Genomic DNA, 20,753 nt, shown 5'->3' on the forward strand with positions numbered 1-20,753 from the left:
TGAGAGAGGAAGAGAAAGAGTGAACAAGAGGGGTGGGGCAGGTAGGCAGACAGAGACAGGGACAGGGAATATTAGCCTAATGGCTGAGTGCTTGACTAGCATGAATGAGGCCTTAGATTCAATCCCCAGTACTGCAAAAAATAAGAATTTAAAACAGCTTTACTTTTAAAAAAAGAAAAACTAGAGAAACACTTTTGGACTACCTAGGACAGTGGTGAACCTACAGCACACATGCTGCAGCGGCCTGTTTTTATCACTGAAAGCTCTAAAAGGTTTGCCATCATTGACCTAGGAGAATTCAAATATGGTCTAATGGTAAATATTATGAATTAATTATTCATTTCCTTAGGTGCAATATGGAATTGTGGTCATATAGAAGAATTCCATATTCTTAGCATGCCTAAGTATTCAGGGTCTGAAATATCACGGCAACTGTACTTCAAAAGTATGCGTGTAGCAGGGTGACAGAAGGAGGGAAGAGACATGACAGAGAAATTAAATGCAGTAAAAATATTCATTGGTGAATCTAAGATGAAAGGTGTATGGGAGTTAACTGTTCTTTCTACTTTTATATAGGTTTGAAACATTTTAAATTTAAAGTAGGAGAAAAATAAATTGAAATGCTAAAAGAAGCAATCCTTAAAAACAAAACAAAGAAATGTAACTATATATGGACCTGGTTAAATCTTGAAGAGAATCCTTCCAATTTACATTAAAACAGAAACATGACTATACATGCCCAATGAGCTTAATGACAAAAAGAACCTCAAGGAAATTTAAAACGATATTCAATCATGAAACTGTTACTAATATTTTATTCTGATTTTCAAACTACCATATTATACAGCATAGGATACAGTAAATGATAGTGTTGCTAAGAACTCCAGATTTTCAGTAAGAACTAGAAACTCAAGTATAAATTCAACAATGTTAATCTAAAAATTATAATTTTAATTGAAGTATCAATAGAATGCATAACGCATTTTTCCTTCAAAATAAAAAAGGCATTTAGGAACCCAAACTACTAAAAATTTATAGAAGCACTAACCAACCCAGCAATCATGAGTACAACAATGTCCAGGTGGATTGCTAAATAATAGCATTTCCTACTTTAAAAAGTCAGACCTTCAGCCAGGTGTGGTGACTTGAACCTATAATCCTAGCACTTGGAAGTCTCAGGCAGAAGGATCCTCACCAGTTTGAAAGTAGCCCGAACTACACTGTGAGTTCAAAGCCAGCCTGAACTACTACATAGTAAGACCCTGTCTCAAAAAAAAAAGACTTTCTTGGAGAAATTGTTGATTCCAGGTCTGGGGCTAGAAATGTACAGGATGAGCCTGGGAAGCCAAGAAGATGACAAAGACTAAAAGGGTTGGGTCAAAATGATTTAGAAGCCAACTTGAATGTATACCCATTTGTCAAAGATGGGGCAACCTAGCCACAACAAATGTATTTAAATTCATAATGATAAAAAACAACACAGTGAACAAATCTGGAGAATACCAAGGAACACAATATTTTATAAACAAATGAATAAAAGGAAAAAAGAAGAACATATGTCCTGCCTTTCCTACATAAACTGTCTCAGAATTACCAAATGATAAGAGGCAATATGTCTCTATGTACTCCAGCTAATAATAAACAAGTTATAGACTAAGACCACTACTTTGCAACTCCCAGGGAATTAAGCAATGATCTTCCAGACTGCAAACCACACAAAAAGACCCACAACCAGACATTATATATTTCCAAATGGAAGTAACACTAACATCTGTGAAGGAATCATGACCACAACAAACAACTCAACCCCAAAACCTGAATTTAATTGAGACCCTAGATATGTACTGTTTAATAAGCACACCAATAGCCACATGGAACTACTACTGACCATGTGAAATGTGGCTCGTGTGACTGAGGAACGAAAGTCTTAATTTTAAGGAATTTTAGCTCATTTAAATTGAAAACCATATACTCAATTCAGTTACTGGAAAATTTTTAAGTATATTTGGAGCAACTTGGATATATAGGTCTTCTTTTTCAACTGTAAATTTTAGGGAATCTAAATACAGATCAAGTATTTCTGAGGAAATTTTAGCATCTGAACTGAGATGTGCTGTAAGTATAAAATACATACTGGATTTTAAAGACTTAGTATAAAAAGATCTTTAAATATCAATAATCTTTAAAACCAGGTATGGTGGTGTATATCTATAGTCCACACTACTAGAAAGGCTTAGGTAGAAGGATAACTTGAGTCTAGGAGTTCAAGGCCAGCCTGGACAACATAGCTAAATCCTATCTCAAACAAACAAAATTCAGGCCAGCCTGGGCTACAAAGTGAGACCAAGACCAGCCTGAACTACGTACAGCGAGATCCTGTCTCAAAAAAAAATTCATATTGTTTGCACATTGAAATGATACTTCATGGACACAGTGAGCTAATGAAATGAAAATTCATTTTAGCTTTTTACTTTTAAAAATGTGGTTATGAGAAAGTCTAAAATTACACATGTTCACATTTTATCTCTTCTGAACAGCATTAATTTATAATACTGAATGCATTCCCACTGGCAGAATGGGATAAGATATGTACTATTTATAGAACTATAAGGAATAACAGGACTATCCTTTTTTATTATTTTGGAAAGATAGTTTAACATCATAAGGTATAGTCAGAGTACAGAATGTGGAAAATCCTTCAGGAAAAGTGAGTCAATTCTTTCAACATCCGAAAAACACTGCAGGAGCAGGCCCTTTTGGAGCTCAAGGGGTCCCAGCCTTTGGAAGTGGGAGTTCTCTGGCTAGTTTTGGTTGTCCTGGCTCACATTCTCTCACTGTTTTTTCTAAGCCATCTAATAACATCTTTGGAGGTGGCAGCGCATTTACCTCTCTCCTAGTCTCCAGTGTCCTCATTACAACAGATAATGTGTTATTCACACCCAAGGATCAACTAACAGCAGAAGAGCTGGAAGAATTTCAGTCCAAGGAATTTACTCTGGGAAAAATTCCATTAAAGCCATCACCTATGGAGCTTCTAAATATCTAAAAGAGCAATTTTTAATACAGAAAAGAATAAAGAGATTGAGGGTCTTCTGGGTTTTTTTTTCAGTGTTAAGGAATCAAACTCTGTACCTCATACATGCTAGGCAAGCATTCTAGGACTAAACTATGCTCCCAGACTTGGGAATGGCTTCTGAGATTATCTTATGTGGTTCATATAAATGAATATGTATATGGATTTTAAAGTTTAACTTTTTTCTTGAGTCTGACTACATAAAACCTAACAAAATAAAATCTCAACAAGAAAATCTTTTGTACTGTAATTATGAATGGAACTAAAATAATTTGTATGTATTGAATAAAATAATTTTCTTATTCTATATCACTTTACCATTTTGGAACTAAAAATATTTGTACTGAAATTATTTTCTCTCTATAAAAAAAAGAAAAACACTGCAGGGAAAATAAAAACAGATGGAGGCTCTGTAGATTAAATGATACATGAGACATATCAAGTAATGGCTTTATCAATCATCCTTATCTATCCATCAATCAATTACTTTTCTTTTCCCCAGTACAGGGGATGAAACCCAGGGCCTTGTGTACACTGGCCAAGTACTGCACTTCTGAGTCACATCCCCAGCCCTTTCAATGAATCTTATTTGACTCTAATTCAAAAAAGCAAACCATGAGAGGATGTGTATATTTATATGTATAACAACCAGGTACATTTAAAATTAATCATCATATTAACAAATATTTTATTTGTGGTGCCGGGGATCAAGCCAAGGACCCTGACCATGCCAGGCAAGCTCTCTACCACTGAGCTACATTCTCAGCCCAAAAATTATTACCTTAGAGTCATGATAATGGTTCTAATATCACTTTTAGAGATACAATCTTCAATATTAACAAATGAAATGTGTCCAAATTTATTACAGTGTGGAAGGTACATATCAAACAAGCTTGGCAATGAACTGATGGTTGTTCAAACTGTAATACAAGAAGTATTTTATTATTTTTCATCTGCATGTAAATTTTTCCATAATAAAAATCTAAAAACAACAAAAATCAACTGGGAGTGGCTCCCACTGGCCAAAAATGTGACAATATAATCAGCAAGAAGAAAAATGAAGATAGGTATGGTGGTGCTTGCCTGTAACCTCAGCTAATTGAAAAGCTGAGATAGGAGATTACAAGTTTGAGGCCAGTCACGGCAAATTAATGAGACTCAAAATTTAAAAAGGGATAGGGATGCAGCTTCCTGGGTTCAATCCTCAGTACCATAAAAAAGAAAGAAGAGGGAGCAATCAGCAGCAAAATAAAGGCTTTCCAGGAACCAGAACCAAGATACCTGAAAAATAACAACTTGATAAAGTGGGAAAAAAGTCCATCTCTGGAAACTGGGAGGGAGCTGACAGATAAACTACGAAGTACAGAGAAGCTGGAAAATATAGCACAACGCTAAGAAAAGAATGAATGCCAGGTATGGTGGCGCATGCCTGTAATCCCAGCACTAGGGAGGCTAAGGCAGGAGGATCACTGTGAGTACAAGGCCAGCCTGAATTACAGAGCAAGACCTTGTCTCAAAAAGGAGGAAGAAAGAAGGAGGAAGGAGGGAGGAGGGTTGGGAGGAGGGAAGAGGGAGGAGGAAGAGGAGGAGGAGGAGGAGGAAGAGGAAGAAGCAGCAGCAGTCTAGAAAGCTCACCCTGACTCCTGGGGAGGGGGACCTCTCTCTCTCTGCAAAGACACAAAATAAACGCAAAGTGTTGGCAGCTCCAGGGGAAAACAATGGAATGGACAAGCAATATTAGCCCAAAGAAAATTACAGTTGTGAACTACAGAAATATCACGGGATTTTACTCTGAAAGTGACTTGTTCTACATGGCAGGCTAGAGTTGGAGAAGAGATCCACAGCAGCATCCACCATATCTGAGAGGATTTAATAAGGACCCATTTTGAGAAGAGGTTAATTGTTTAAGACTGAGCCATAGAAGAACTACAGAAAAACTTCACCTCAGGGTTTGTAGTGTTAGCCTACCATGGTAAATGGGTGAGAGGTGGCCATGAGAGACAGTTGCAGGGAGGGTGCAGGCTAGACATAGATCCCTGAGAAGTTTATGCTCAGGCCAGGAAGGACATGGACCCCTGCCCTTCATGATGAAAAGCCAGGCTCAGCATGTATGGGTTTCGAGATGACTGGGTGTGAAACTGCATGCATTAAGTCCAGCAGTCTGCTTGAACCCTGTTCCTGCTGCATATATCCAGCAGTTATCAGAGGTCTGACTGCTTTACCCATCTATCAACGTGAGCAAGGACACACCTCAGCTTAGATGGTTGCCATAGCCTGGGTTATACAAAGCAGACTCTGGAGCAGGGAGGGCAGTTTACAAACACATAAGCTATTAATTTAGGTGGAAAAAACTATAACTTGCTGCATTATAAGACTGCAGACCCCGGACAGAAAGACCCCGGATAGAAACCACTCTATCAGGGGGCCAGGGATTTAGCTCAGTGATGCCGCTGCTGCATGCCTCGCAAGCGCAAGGTCCTGAGTTCAATCCCTGTACCAAAAAAACCCACAAAAAACAAAAGACAAAAAAAGGAAACCACTCATTCAAAACTACAAAGGAAGTTTTTGCACTTATTACCACTCTACCTTTTTTCCTTTTTAGAGGTTTGGGTTTTTTTCCCTTCTTTTAATTGTTCTTGTTCTTTCCTGTTACTTTTATCTATTAATTTCCTTTACTTAACATAATCCATTCTCTCACCCTTCTCTCCTTTCATCTTCTAATGCTTAAGTTTTTAAATTTTCCAGTTAACTCTCTGCTATTACTGTTGAATTTTATTGTTAGTAGAGGTATATTGGTTGCATTTAGCAAATATTTACTGTATGCCAATAGTGCTTTGTTAATGCTTATACTATAGTTATAGATCATATCTTTATGGTTAAGGGTGATACATTATTGATTCTTATGGTATGGCAATATCTAATTTGTTTCTAATACTATTATTGCAGCTAATTTTATTGCAATTCCCAAAGCGGCACAGTTGTAGCTGTTAATTGGTTTTCTGTATGCCAATATCTGGATTGCCTTTTGGCACTGACAATACTGCAGTCCATTATCAGAAAATTGGATGCTGCACCAAGTACACTATCCTCCCCCTATAAATTATTGGGGCCAATTGGTTCTTGGGACAGAGGCAAACGCCTATAGTTAGCCATGCCCAGAGTACTTTTTTTTTGAGACAGTCTCGTTATGTAGTTCAGGCTGGCCTTGAACTCATTACGTAGTCTAGGCAGGCCTTGAATTCACAGCAATCCTCCTGACTCAGCCTCCTGAGTGCTTGGATTACAGGAGTGCATTGCCACCAGAATATATCACTTAAGAGCAGATGCAAACTAAAGAGATCTCCCTCCATTCTAGTAGAGAGGGAGAGAGAGGGAGAGAGAGGGAGAGAAGAGAGGGAGAGAGAGAGAAGTAACTCCAAAAACTCCCAACTCCCCCAAAGCTGATCCATGGAGCATCAGTGGGGAGGAAAGCCAAACTGAAATTATTCAAAATGATGAGAGAAAAAAATAGATCAATAAGGTGCCGGGCAAGCTCAAAGATATAACTAAATGAATATGAGAGGGAGAGAGAGGGAGAGAGAGGGAGAGAAGAGAGGGAGAGAGAGAGAAGTAACTCCAAAAACTCCCAACTCCCCCAAAGCTGATCCATGGAGCATCAGTGGGGAGGAAAGCCAAACTGAAATTATTCAAAATGATGAGAGAAAAAAATAGATCAATAAGGTGCCGGGCAAGCTCAAAGATATAACTAAATGAATATAATAAACAAAATGATTAGCAAGTTTACAGAAGATACTAATGAAAAGCTAGCTGAGCACTAAACAAGATGATACAAAACACAAACGATAAGTTTACCAAAGAAATAAGAGTCCATGTAAAGGTATCAAACAGAAATCTAGGAGATTAAAAATTCTATTGAGGGCCAGGGATTCAGTTCAGTGGTGCTGCCACCTGCCTCACAAGTGCAAGGTCCTGAGTACGATTCCTGGTACCAAAAAAAAAAAATCCTATTGAAACAATAGTATGGGCAGCAGAAGTGACCAATGTGAGGACAGAGTGTCAGAAGTAGAAGACAGGGTTGACATTAGTGACCAATTATTCACATACCTTAAAAATAAGAGAACACGATAAATGGATCCAACAGCTGCTAAATGACACAAAGAAGACTAACCCAAGATTAAATGAAATTAGTGAAAAATCAGAAGATAAAACCAATAGCATTAAAATAGCCTGTTTACAGAACTAATGGCAGAAAACTTTCTATGCAGAGGGAAAGAAGCTGATACATGAGGCATATAGAACCCAAAATAGCAATGATCAGAAAAAGAATTTCTCCACAGTATATCATAGTTAAAATTGTGGAAGTATGTGGAAGTACAACATAGGGACAGAACTTTAAAAGCTATTAAAGAAAAGCAAAAAATTGTGCAGTGGTGCGGCTGCCTGCCTTACAAGCGCAAGGTTCTGGTACAAAAAAAAAAAAGGCAATGAATCACTTATAAAGGTAAGTCTATTATTACAATTACAGCAGACTTCTAAACACAATACTTAAAGGCCAGAAGAGGTTGAAGTGAAATGTTTCAAGAGCTAAAACACTGTACAACCCAGATTGACATATCCTACAAAACTCTTTCAAAATTGATGGAGAAATAGGCCTTTTCATGACAAACAAAACCATAGGAAATTCATGACCACCAAATCAGCACTCCAGAAGCTTTCCCAGGATATCCTAGAAAGAGGCAATGACACAAACAATGCCCAAAAGTCTAACAGAATGAATACACCAGGAAGAGTAAGCAAGCAATCAATAGAATGGCAAAAAGTAATAATGAAAGAAAAGCAATGACAGGAACAAGTCAATACCTTTTAGCAATAATTTGCCATGTGAATGGTCTCAATTTCCCAATCAAAAGACACAGATTAGTAGAATCCAACATAAACAAAACTCAAAGGGATGCTGTATACAATAAACTCATTTAACCTCAAAAGACACAGACTACAAATCAAAGGATAGAAACCAATATTCCATACAATGAGAACCAAAAAAAAAGCAGGAGTAGCTATCCTATTCCGGACAAAGTGGACTTCAAGCCAAAACTGATCAGAAGAGGCAAAGAAGGCTCTACGTATTGGCTAAGGGGACAATTCAACAGAAAGAAATAACAATTAGAAACAAACGCACAGAACACTGGTGACTCAACTTCATAAAACAAACACTACTGGACATAAAAGATAGTAAAAGATAAACATCAGCACAATTACAATTACAGTGAGGGGCTCCAATTCCCCACAGTCACAAATAGACATGTCAACTAAGCAAAAATCAACAAAGAAATATCAGAGTTGAACCAAACCTCCAAACCAGCGAACTTAATATACATCAACAGTGTTCCACCCAACAACAGAACACACGCTCCTCTCAGCAGCACGTGGGCTTTTCTCCAAAGCAGATCACATACTAGCCTATAGAGCATGCAAAACTAGCCACGTCAATGCAAAAGAATCCACATACTCTATGATACGCATATTATCAGACCCAGTGCAATGAAATGAGAACTCGATGGCAAAAGAAACCACAGAAATTATTCAAACACACGGCAATTAAACAGCATACTCTTGAATAATCACGTGTCACAGAAGAAATCAAGGAAGAAATTAGACAGTTCCTAGAATCCAAAGACAATCAGTACAACATTTAGACAGTTCCTAGAATCCAAAGACAATGCCAGTACAACATATGAGAACCTATGGGACATGACAAAGTAGTCCTCTGAGGGAAGTTCCTAGCTGTGAATACTCATGTCAGAAAAATAGAGCAAGCCCAAATAAATAACCTAATGATCTTAGAAAAAAATGGCAATCCAGTCCAGGGCTACTGCAGGAAGGAAATTATAAAGATCAGAGGAGAAATTAATAAAATTGATAATATTGAGACTAAAAACTGTACAAAGAATCAATGAATTGAAGAGCTGGCTCTTCAAAAATATAAATAAAATAGACAAATCCTTAGCCAAACTTAGCAAAAGGAGGAAAAGACCCAAACCAATGCAATTAGGAATGAAAAAGACATCACAACAGATACCACTGAAATCCAAAAGATTATTAGTAACTACTTTCCAAACATTTACTCCAATAAATTGGGCAATCCAGTAAAAAACAGATTCCTAGACAAATATGAGCTAGCAAAACAGAACCAGCAAGATATAGAAGGTCTGAATAATTCAGTATCAGGCAATGAAATTGAAGCGGCAATAAAAAATTTACCAAGAAAAGCCCAGGATCTGATAGATTCACTGCTGAATTCCACAGGAATTTCAGGGAAGATCTAACACAAATACTCCTCAAAAACTACTGAAATTGAAGCCGGGCATGGTGGCACACACCTGTAATCCCAGCACTTGGGAGGGTAAGGCTGGAGGATCGCTGTGAGATTGAGACCAGCCTGGGCTACACAGTGAGTTCCAGATCAGTCTCAACTACATAGCGAGACCCTATCTCAAAAAACAACAACTACAACAACAACAAAACAAAAAACAAAAATCCTAATGAAATAGAAAGAGAAGTACTTCCAAAGTCATTCCTGGAAGCTAGCATTACCCTCATTTCAAAATCAGACAAAGACAGAAGAAAAAAAGAAGTACAGGCTGATCTCTTTAATGAACAGCAATGCAAAAATCCTCAACAAGGTACAGTAATACCTTGGTTCACAAATGTTTCTGTTCATGAACAATTTGGCAAAATTTTGTTTTCAAAATTATTCATAAATATGACCACAGCCATCTTCAACAGAATTTGTGGAACGAATTAAGTTCATGAACTGAGATACCACTTACTGGCACACAGAATGCAACAAATCGTGAAAAAGATCATACATCGTGACCAAGTAGGGTTCATCTTAAGGGATTCAAGGATGGTTCAACATATATAAATCAAGAAATTTAATACGTCATATAAACAGAAGTACAAAATCATATGATCATCTCAAATGATGCAGAAAAATCCTACGAGAAAATCCAACATCCATTCATGATAAAAACCCTGAAAAAATAGGTATAGAGCAGTAATGGTAAACCTTAGGTCTTTCAATAGTACACATATCTCACAGCAGCAAGTGTGCCGTAGGTTTGCCACCAGAGGTATAGAGGAAACTCATCTCAATCTTATAAAAGTCACGTATGACAAACCAACAGCCCACTCATATTAAATAGGGAAAAGCTGAAAGTTCAAGGCCAGCCTCAACTACACAGTGAGACCTTATCAAAAAAATGCAAAAAGAGGTGGCCGGGGATTTAGCTCAGTGGTTCCGCTGCCTGGCTCACAAGCCCTGGTACCCAAAACAATAACAACAACAAAAAAAACAATCCAAAAAGACCCCACAAACAAACAAGTAAAAAAACAAGATTGACCATATGTTACTAACTGTTTAGGTTGGGTGATGGGTGCCTGGCATTCATTATATCATTCAGCTCGTTTCTATTAAGGTTTGAAAATTTCCACAAAAGTTTTTTGTTTTTGTTTTTGTTTTTTTACAAAATCAAGTCCCCCTGGAATAATGAGGTACAAATTGGAAAGCATTGGAGACTACGAGGCTACTGCAAGTCTATGTGAGATGAAAGAGAGTGTATAAATACAAAGAAAGGAGAACTCAATAGATACTTAGGAGATAGATTTGATAGTGTTTGGTAACTGATTATGTAAAGTGAGAGGAAGAAGTCAAGAATGAGGCTGAGCTTTCTGACTGAGCGTATAGCTGGCACTGAAAAGGGGCAGATTTGGAAGACTGAGGTTTGAAATGACTTGTGGGACCTAGCACAGAGACGGCAGCTAAAGCAAGGCGAGAAGATGAGTGAGATACCCAGAATGAGGACAGTACCTGGCACAGTCCTGAGGAATACCTGAGGCCAATCTAGGGGTGTGGGGTGGGATGTGTACATGCGTCTGTTTGTACATATGAGGGGGAGACCTTAACTCACAGCTTGGTTCTCCTTCCCTTGCCAGCTTTTCTTTCCAGCCACAATCTCCATGTCTCCATAGGCTGACTGGGAAGGACACCTGGAAAGATGCCCCCATGGTTGATCCTTACCTTGAGATCCTCACAAAGGTCACCATAGTCAATCTCGATGAGGGCCTCTCGTGCATAGATATTGGAAGTTCTCTGGGAACCACTCACTGAATCTTCTCCCTGAGAGCTACCCTGCAACGATAAGAGGCAGAGTCAAATGGAATGGGCTGGCCATGAGTGTCCCTCTAAGGGGAGCCTAGGGCTCCTTTGTAGCCTTCCATGTGTTGGAGGAAGCATTTCTGGGACAGAAAAATAGAAAGACCAATTCATGTGTAAATACTGAATAGTTTCTCTGGTGTGAAAAACTATAATAGTACGTACTATCCTAATGAGACAAGTGACAATGTGAAATAGGAAGAAAAGGGCTAAAGGTGTAGGGAAAGTAGGAAAGGTAGGGAAAAGGGAATAAGGGAAAAGAAAACAATAGGAGAAAATGAAAAAATGGAAATAAAGTGTTTGTAAAGGGGGAGGGGAGGAGGGGGTGAAGGGAGGGCAGGGATAAGGGGAAAAAATGAGAACCAAGACCTGTCATGTGAAGGTACAGGATCCCAATGATGAATGTAACTCTATTGTATACCTAGATTGTACCAAAACTCAATAAAAAGAAAAAAATTAAAAAATATACAATGTAACTATTACTTAAGCACAAAGAATGGCTGATAGAACCTGTACTCAGGCAACATGCATCACTGACAGATGATAACTAGGCCAATCGAAACCAAAAATTGAGAATTACAGGAAGACATCAGTTAGTATGATCAAAGCAAGGAGGAGTGTTTTGAGGGGGATTCATGGTAATGTGACTTTTATTGGTTTTAAAACCTAAGTGCAAAAAAAAAAATCAGGCTGTATTTCTTATTAATAGTATGATCCTGGGCAAGTCAGGCTCTTGGATTGTGAGGTCATTCCTACTCCTTTTTTTTTTTTTGGCAGTGCTGGGAATGAAATCCAGGACCTTGTGTACTTTAGGCAAGCATTTTATCACTAAATACATGCCCCCAGACTGAGTTTCTTCATCCATGACATAGGGACAATGCCTGCCTTGCAGGGATGTGGTTAGGATTAGAGGTAATAATGTCACATGCTATCTCAATGCCCAAAACAATTTTGGTGCTGAAAATATTTTACTGAATTAAATGCAAATGCTCCTTTTAAGAGGGAATAAGACCATGGGACTAAGATACACGAACAGTTCTAAGGCAAAATATTCATAAATTTCCTTACAACTAATGTTTTCCACCCCCTGGCTACCATTCTTCACTTCCAATGGATAAAATGCCTCAAAATCTCTATTGGCTAATGTCATTCCCTTTCCTGTAACTAAGCTTCCTCACCTCTGCACTACTAATATCCGTTATTCAACCCTCTCCTGGCCAACCTCTCTCACTGCAGCTAAGCCATCATCTCTCTGTTCCCCCAGATTCCTGTCTTCCTTTGTGCTTGGCTAACGTCCATCACTTCACACTCTCACCAATATCCAGCACCTGCTGGAGCTAATACAACATAGCTCAAGTCCTTAAGGTTAATGAATTCATCAGCTCCTGACTCAACTCACACCACCCACTGGCTTCCAGCTCAACTCTCGACTCACCTTCCCTCTCACACCAGAACTGCTTTTCACCTCACCTGCCTTAGCTAACTCACTTTGACTCACTCTCTCCTACATCCTTTGTTCTTTATGCCCCTCACTGTCCTTCTGTCACCTGACCTTCCCAACCACATTCACCCTGGTTAAAGTCCACAGCCCATTCCTATTACCAGCCATAATACTCACCTCTTCCTGACTAATATCATCCATGGTACCCTTTGAGAGTGGCAACTTGATGTCCTGCATCTTGCACGCCTGTAGCAAGTTGTGGCGGTCACTGCGCTTCTGTTCAAGCTTGGTTTCAATGGCTGTCACCTCCTTCTGTAAATGAGTCATTTCCCTGAAAAGGTCCAGGGAGCTAAGTGAGACCCAAATCCAGCAGGCTGTCTGTTCTACCTACTTCCTCCCACCCTGGGCTTGAACCCACTCACTTGTTGGCACCTCCCAGTTTCTTACGGATCTCCTCCATCTCATGATTCTTGTCATTTACTTCTGACTTCTTGGCCAAGTGCTGATTCTTCAGGTCTTGTAGCTGAGCCATGGTCTCATCTATGATCTTCATGTGTCTTTGTTCCTCCTGGTCTCCACAGGGAAAGCAGGAACAGAGGTGAGGGCTTTCCCATCTCACCTTGGGATTGTCTCCTCTTGCCCCATCCTTCCCACCAGGCAGTGTATTGGCGTTTCTCAACAATAAGCTGTGCTTTTACAAGCTTCCTGTCACCTCTTAGCCTTCTTTTACCTTTTTCTAAATTATTTAGTCCCCCTCCCCAGCCCAATTATATTTACTGTCCACTGCAGAAAAGTTCTAAATATTGAAAAATAATAAAAATGAGGGGACATCACTCATAATGCTACTAGCCAGAGATAGCCAATTAACATTCTAGCATATTTCCTCCTTGCATTATTTAAAAATAGCTTGGACTTAGTAATATATTTGAGCATTTTTCCACATAATTTTTTTCATTTGTGGTGGTAATGGGGATTGAACCCAGGGTCCTAAAACCAATCCCTCATAGATCAAGGGATGACTCTACTATTTCTGCAACTTTCTGCTAAATTGAAAATTATTTCAAAATAAAAGGTCACATGAATACATTACCCTAGATCATCTAGATATAAATCTATTCCTGGCCCAGGATTTTACTGCCTGATCTGCAACTGTATTTAAGATTCCAGTGACACCAAAGATGACTACTATAATCATCAGGGGTTAATGAAGAAAACATACAAGCAACAAATATAGGCAGACATAATAGTCAAGTGATATGTTCATATCACCTTGGGAGGGAATGCTTGTAAGGGACAAAGATTTGATGATAATTGAGAGGAAAGGTATAAGAAAACAGAGTCATCACACAATACATAGTTGGATAGGCATGCTAAACGCAAAAGAAATGGGCTATAGAAGTCACTAGCATAGTCGCCACACTGTGAAGTGACTTCATTTCAGCAAAATACCATCTTCTATTGCACTGAATTTACATAACTAGTCTGAATTTGGCGTTGGGATGCTTGAAGCTGTGCCTCTAAAGGTATTTGCCAATCTACTTACACCATTACTTTCTGCTCCTCACCTTTTCTGTGAGCCCCTAGCAATCCCACTTAGTATGCCTCAGGCTAAGTTTGAGAAAGCTCTTTGAGGGTGTTAAGTATGTCAGTACCATGCCAGTGGATGATGAGATGCTACTCATCTACAGTCACTACAAAAAAATAACTGGGCAACATAAGCACAGAAGAGCTCAGGATGTTAGATCTCAAAGGCAGAGCCAAATCCAGAGTCAGCAAAAAGGAATTACTAAGGAAAATGCCAGGAAAGGTTATGATGACAAAGTAGAAGAGCTAATGAAATACTATATTAAGAAACTGGATTTGGTTGCCAGCCTTATATTTCACCTAAAACGACACATCTTATTTTTCAAATCCAGTTGATGTCTCTGTAGTTGAACGGCTTCAAACTTGAACTTTCTACTACTCAAACAGTAAAGTTTGAAAAAAATCTGCCTGCCTCCTGCCTTGCAAGTGCAAGGTCAAGTTCGATCCCAGATACCAAAACAGAAAGAAAAAAATCCGCCCAGTGTTCCTAACTTTGCTCAAAGTCAAACCGAATATCTGACTTGAGAGAATCTGTACGCACCAAGTCAGTAACATGTCTTGCCATGGACACAAAGGGGCGACACTTCAGTCTAAGTGCCACTCTCACTTAGACAACATACTGTATACTTCAGTCTAAGTGCCACTCTCACTTAGACAACATACTGCTTGTGTGTTTTTTTTTTACACTTTGTGAAAAATATAACCATGGCTCCAAAGAAAGTTAGTGATATCAGCAGAAGAGGAAAACGATAGAGTTAAAGGAATCATTGCAAAATTTGTTAAAGTCCTGAAAGAGTGAATTTATAAGTGTAATTTTTGGGCCCTAGAACCAAACACTTGGCTTTCCATTATTTCTTATGGGAAAAATATGGCCAGTTCTCAAATTTTTCAGTGTTCAAACATGAATCTGGAACAAATTGAATTTGACGACTGAGTTATCACTGTATTGTGGACGATGTGAAATAATGAAAATAACCAATTAACCTAGTTTCTCAAAGTTCTTCAGGATATGGCTATACCAGAGGGGCTGAAATTATTACTGACATTCTTTGATTTCTTTGTACCTGAGATAAATTAAAATGTACTTTTATTACTTTTAAAAAGTTAAATTTTATTCATTTTGTGAGAACATAATTTGTTATGACTTTTGGTTAAGTGTTCTACATATATATTTAAGTAATACCAAAAATTTAAGCCTAGACTGAAAATTTTAAGGAATAGTTTTGCTTTAAAGAGCCTGTGGCCAGGCATGGTAGAGCATATCTGTGATCCCAGCACTTGGGGAGTTAAGGCAGGAGGATCACAGTGAGTCTGAGATAATCCTGGGCTAAATAAGATAATCTCAAGTGAGTACAGGGACAGCTTGAACTACACAGACTCTATCTCAAAAAACCAAACCAATCCAAACCCAAAATCCAAACAGCAAAAAAATTTGTGTACCCACTGGGCATGGTGGCACACACCTGTAATCCTAGCACTTGGGAGGCAGAAGGAGGAGGATCACTACCAAGTTTGAGGCCAGCCTGGGCCACATTGTGGGTTCAGGGACAATCTGAACTACATTAGCAATATCTTGCCTCAAATAAACAAAAGCAGGTTGGGGATGTAGCTCAGTGGCACTGTGTCTACCTAGTAAGCACAAGGTCCTGACTTCAATCCTCAGTGCAGGGTCAGTGTGGTGGGGGGGTGCATGCAACAATAACGAAAAAAAGGGTTTGTGTACTACTGAAGTTTGAAGACCACTACATTACACAAATACATGAATGTAGTACGACTTGCTAAACTCCCACTTGCCAAGGGGAAGTGAGTAATTTCTAATTTGGAAACACCAATAATGCTTGTAATAAACATCAACCTGCTTGCGTGAAGTTTTGTTCTGGTTATCTTTCCAGGCATTACTGGGTTAGAGGGTATAAATGCATTTTGAAAACCACTGATGGATGGCTGCCACACTGCTGAAAAATATTGGTCTCCTGCACCAATGTTGGTACTCAGCATTGTTCTTTTATTTCTAAATATTGGATAATTTAAAAAAGTCTTGGGTACTATGGTATTATACGCAACTGTTGCTTTAATCTGCATTTCTTATATCTGATACAGCTAAATTATTTCACGTGTATGTGGGCTATCTGAATCTCTTGAATTATTTGTGCCACAATTACTCATTTTCCCTCTATTTTAATCTTGGTGTTTTTCTTATTGACTTAGATGAGTGTTATAAATTCTGGACACTATCCGTTTGTCACATCTATTCCAATTTTTCTTTGTGTCTTTCAATTTTGTCCTTCCTTACCTTTTTGAGTTTTTCTATCTCATTTTCATCTTTTTTCACTGTCTGCTCCCACATGTGTACTTTATCCTGGTCCTCCTTCAGCTGGTTCTTTTCAAAATCCAACTGAATTCCCAAGCGAGTCTTCTGATTCTCAAACTCCAAACTGTGAAGAAAAAGGGAAACTAGGCGCAGGGTTCAGAGTTTCTGAGTTACTTTCTAAATTTCAGTCACTATCAGCTCATCCATTCATATACACTTAAAACGGTTTCTGAAAGTTGGAAAACTAAATTCCTCAACCTAGTACCATGAACATGGTACAAGGCAAGGGGGACTGAGACAAAGCCTATTTACCCCTTTCAGAACTGGAAATTCCTTTGTAAATAGAGAAGTGGGGGGTAAAGGAGAGCAGGGGAATGGGGAAAAAATAAAAACCAAGATACATCACGCATAGGTATAAGATCCCACTGATGAATATTTAACTGTATTGTATACCTAAAAAGTACCAATAAACTCAATGAGAAAAAAAAAAAGAACTGGAGACTCCAGAATGTTCCCAAGTTTCTAGTAAGCACCAAATAAGGTCCATCTGAAACCAACACATAAGCTAGTTAACTCCTATTTGTTAAGCTTCTATGTACTTTACATACATTTCCTCTAAACTTCTCATCAGCAGCTCCACAACTAGTCATTATTATCCTAATTTTATAAAGGAAACTTAGGCTAAGAGGTAAAAGACCTTGCCAATGCCACACAGCTAGTAATCAGCACATATAAGGCTGGAACTCAACACTAACATCAAAACTCAGGCCTTTTCCCTTATACAATTATTACAATATATTATAGTGGGTTAAGCGGGTTGGTTTTCCAACTCTGCCACTTACTAGTATGTGATCTCAGCAGTTAATTATATGAGAAACTGAAAAAATGGAAATAAAGTGTTTGTAAATGGGGAGGGGAGGAGGGGGTGAAGGGAGGGCAGGGACAAGGGGAAAAATGAGAATCAAGACCTATTATGTAAAGGTACAGAATCCCAATGATGAATGTAATTGTACTGTATACCTAGAATGTACCAATAACCTCAATAAAAAGAAAAAAGAAAAAAAATCAGCAGTTAATTAATTATATTCTTCATGCCACAGATTCCTCATTTGTGGAAATGACAGAACTTACCTCAAAGTTACTAGATTTTCTTAATGAGTCAATATGTAAAAAGTCCTTAGAAGCATGTCTAGAACACAGTAACTACCCAATAAATTTTAGTTATCACCACTGCCAGTTATACTAGCTGCATTCAACTCATCTTTATGCCCAGATACTTCGACTCTATCACCCAAACCTCTTTCTGAAGATTTTAGAACCTCTTAAGGAGCAGAGTTTGGGTGGTGTAAGAACATGGGAGAAAATACTTGGATTGCTATTGCCTATTCCCCCATCTCTTTAGAATCTCAGAGCATGTTACCAGCACACATACACTAGTAAGCCAGGCAGGACTAACTTCCAACTGCCCCTCCAGCCCACAACATGGTATGAAAGATGTAGCCAGATGTCATGCTAGCAGCTATTACTGTAGTCACTATAATCCAAATGGAATGTAATTAACTGTAATTTTGAGCTATGTAATTTTAAGTCCAATCTCCTAAGTATGACTCACAAAGCCCTCTGTGATCTGGCCCCTGCTGACCTCTCCACCACCCCCACCTTCCTCCTGACCGTTTTTATGCTGCAGACATTCAAAACTACTTAGTATCCAGAACAAGGCATACCCTCTCACACCTCCAAGCATGCTGTTCTCACTGCCTGGACCTCCCTTCTTCTGTGGCTGCTTGGCTGGCTAAATCCCACTCACTCTTTAGGATTCCAGTTCATCACTCCTTGTTCTGTAAATCATTTCCTGATGATTCAGAGCAGGTTTTTAGTTTCTATTATGCTTTCTTGGGTTTCTCCTTTTTAGAACTTCAGTTGCACAGCTAAGATAATCAAACCCCACAGCACATAACACACATATCACCGCTGTCTATGCAAGATCCTTCCTTGATCTCCTTTGTTTCAATACCTGATTTCCATCCTATTACCTTGCCCAATGTGAAAGCATACCCCAACATGACATACAGATTCTTAAAAATGTATATCTTTGTAAAATGTCATTGTTTTTAAGGTTACACAAATGCAGTTATAAATTTTTTGCTTTTCCAGTTATGCTGTTTATAATTTCTCCATGTAATTGCTTATAAAATCTATTCTTGCCTTGAAATGCTCCACAGCATTCCATAGTCTATATATTTATCACATTTAACTTACACTTTCCTCCTGTGATGGCCATTCCACAAATATAGATGTCAAGATAAACTCTAAATGTGTTTCTTTATGTGATTGTGTAGCAAGACTCACTTTCTGGAATATGTATCCATAAAGTCTGTGTGTAATCTTCACGTACTAAACAGGATATATGTAGACCTATTTTCATGAAATACTACTGTACTGTTGTTAACTTGCATTGCTCTGATTAAGAGACTAAACATCAATTTCTACAGTTGTTAGCCATTTGAGCTTCTCTTTCCATGAAATGCCGACTACATCCTATGCCCATTTTTCTATTAAGTCTCTTTCTTGGTGTTGTTTCTATTTTTCCTTATTGATTTGTAGCTCCCTGAAAATGTTCTCTGTATTTTCTATCTACCTAAGCTACACTATCAATCACACAGTATAGAAATTGTTGATCTGCCTGTTTCCCCAAGCACTCCATAAATTCCCTAAGAAAAGATAAAGCTTCTGATTCAATTCTACATCCTGTGAGTCTGGCTTGTGGCAGGAGAGCACTGTATGGGTAAAAGGATGGACAAACTGTTTACTGACACCTGGTTCGGGGGTGGTGGTCTCTTTCAGCACTGACTGTCGTCTTCCCCATCTTTCCTGTTCCCCTCCAATATCTAGCACAATACCTAGCACAGGACAACCTGGCACATGGTGAGCATTCAAGAAGAGACTGAATGAATGAATGAATGAATGAACTAAAGTGAGGAAGAAAGGAGAAGGTTGTTTGGTTCTCATTACTCCTTAAATTAGAATTTCCCCTCCACACACACACAACAGGATAATGATAACGTAAAAGGGTATGTTTATTGCTCTTAATAGGTGATAAGTATTTTGCTAAATACTTCACAAGGATTATTTCATTTGATCCTCCCAACAATGTCATGAGATTTTCTCAATTTATGGAAACTGGCTTAGAGAGGTCAAGTCACCGCCCAACGAAGTGAGTTGTGGAGTTGGGATTGTAATCCAGGTAAACCAAGTTTAAGAGGGCAGGCACTCTTATCCACTATCCTATGGTGTACCACCTACTACCTCCTTGATTTCCCTACCTATAATAAACTACTGTAGTTCTAAGAGCTGGTCCCTGCCTTGTAACTACACTGACCTTCAAAGATGTCAGGCTGGATGGACGCTCAAGGGAAACTCAGTATCTTTTATCAGTACTTCCACCTACCGCTTCTTGGCAATTTCATTCTGCCGTTTCACCTTCTCTTCCTCAAATTCTCGGATATTGCGTACACCAATCTCTCGACAGAACTCTTCAAACACCTCATCCTCCACCTGAGGGGAAAAAACAAGGGAAGGCAGAGATCCACTTGGTCAGAGTCCTGCTTCTAATCTCAGTCCTGTCCTGATGCACATGCTGGCATGGCTCATCCCCTACCAACCTGATTCATCTTCTCCTTTAAGTCTTTCATTTCTCTCTCTCGGCTCTGGATGATCCGCTTGATATCATTAATTCGAGGCCCGAAGTTGGCCAGCTCACTCTCCAGCTTGGATTTTTCCTATAGGCAATGGGTTAAAACATTAAGAGATAAGGCTCCGTGTAGGAAGAGAGCTACAGTGACTGCACGGGGCCCATGGCCAGGGAAAGCTAGCACTCCACACGCTGAGAAAACAAAACTCAGGACCACTGCCCTAGTCAATTTTCTATTATCTCTCACTAGAGCCATGTGACTGGCACGTTGGACTCCTCACTGGACTTCAGTTCAGCCAGCTTCAATCCACAGGGCTGAGTGCAAAGAAACATCATTAGTTATAACTATAACTATAATGGGATGTCCACCACCCCTTATCTATAATACCTGGGACCAGACATGTTTTAGAATCTCAGCTTTTTTTTTTTTTTTTTTTT

The 20,753-nt window shown here is 38.8% G+C and overlaps 1 protein-coding gene across 2 annotated transcripts in view; it reads right to left on the reverse strand.

Annotated features, from left to right (window-relative positions):
• Nucleotides 1-20,753, reverse strand: part of Smc1a (structural maintenance of chromosomes 1A) — a 45,952-nt gene that overhangs the window by 11,324 nt on the left and 13,875 nt on the right. For both annotated transcript variants that reach the window (XM_010629741.3, XM_010629742.3), the window contains 6 exons: nucleotides 20,287-20,403; nucleotides 20,073-20,179; nucleotides 16,607-16,748; nucleotides 13,152-13,297; nucleotides 12,907-13,060; nucleotides 11,154-11,264 (listed from right to left, as the gene is read on the reverse strand). In XM_010629741.3, the coding sequence (XP_010628043.1) occupies nucleotides 11,154-11,264; nucleotides 12,907-13,060; nucleotides 13,152-13,297; nucleotides 16,607-16,748; nucleotides 20,073-20,179; nucleotides 20,287-20,403 (777 nt within the window). The remainder of the gene's footprint in view (nucleotides 1-11,153; nucleotides 11,265-12,906; nucleotides 13,061-13,151; nucleotides 13,298-16,606; nucleotides 16,749-20,072; nucleotides 20,180-20,286; nucleotides 20,404-20,753) is intronic.

The sequence above is a fragment of the Fukomys damarensis genome, unplaced genomic scaffold, assembly GCF_012274545.1.
Source record: "Fukomys damarensis isolate Sample0158 unplaced genomic scaffold, DMR_v1.0_HiC HiC_scaffold_39, whole genome shotgun sequence".
NCBI classification, from domain to species: domain Eukaryota; kingdom Metazoa; phylum Chordata; class Mammalia; order Rodentia; family Bathyergidae; genus Fukomys; species Fukomys damarensis.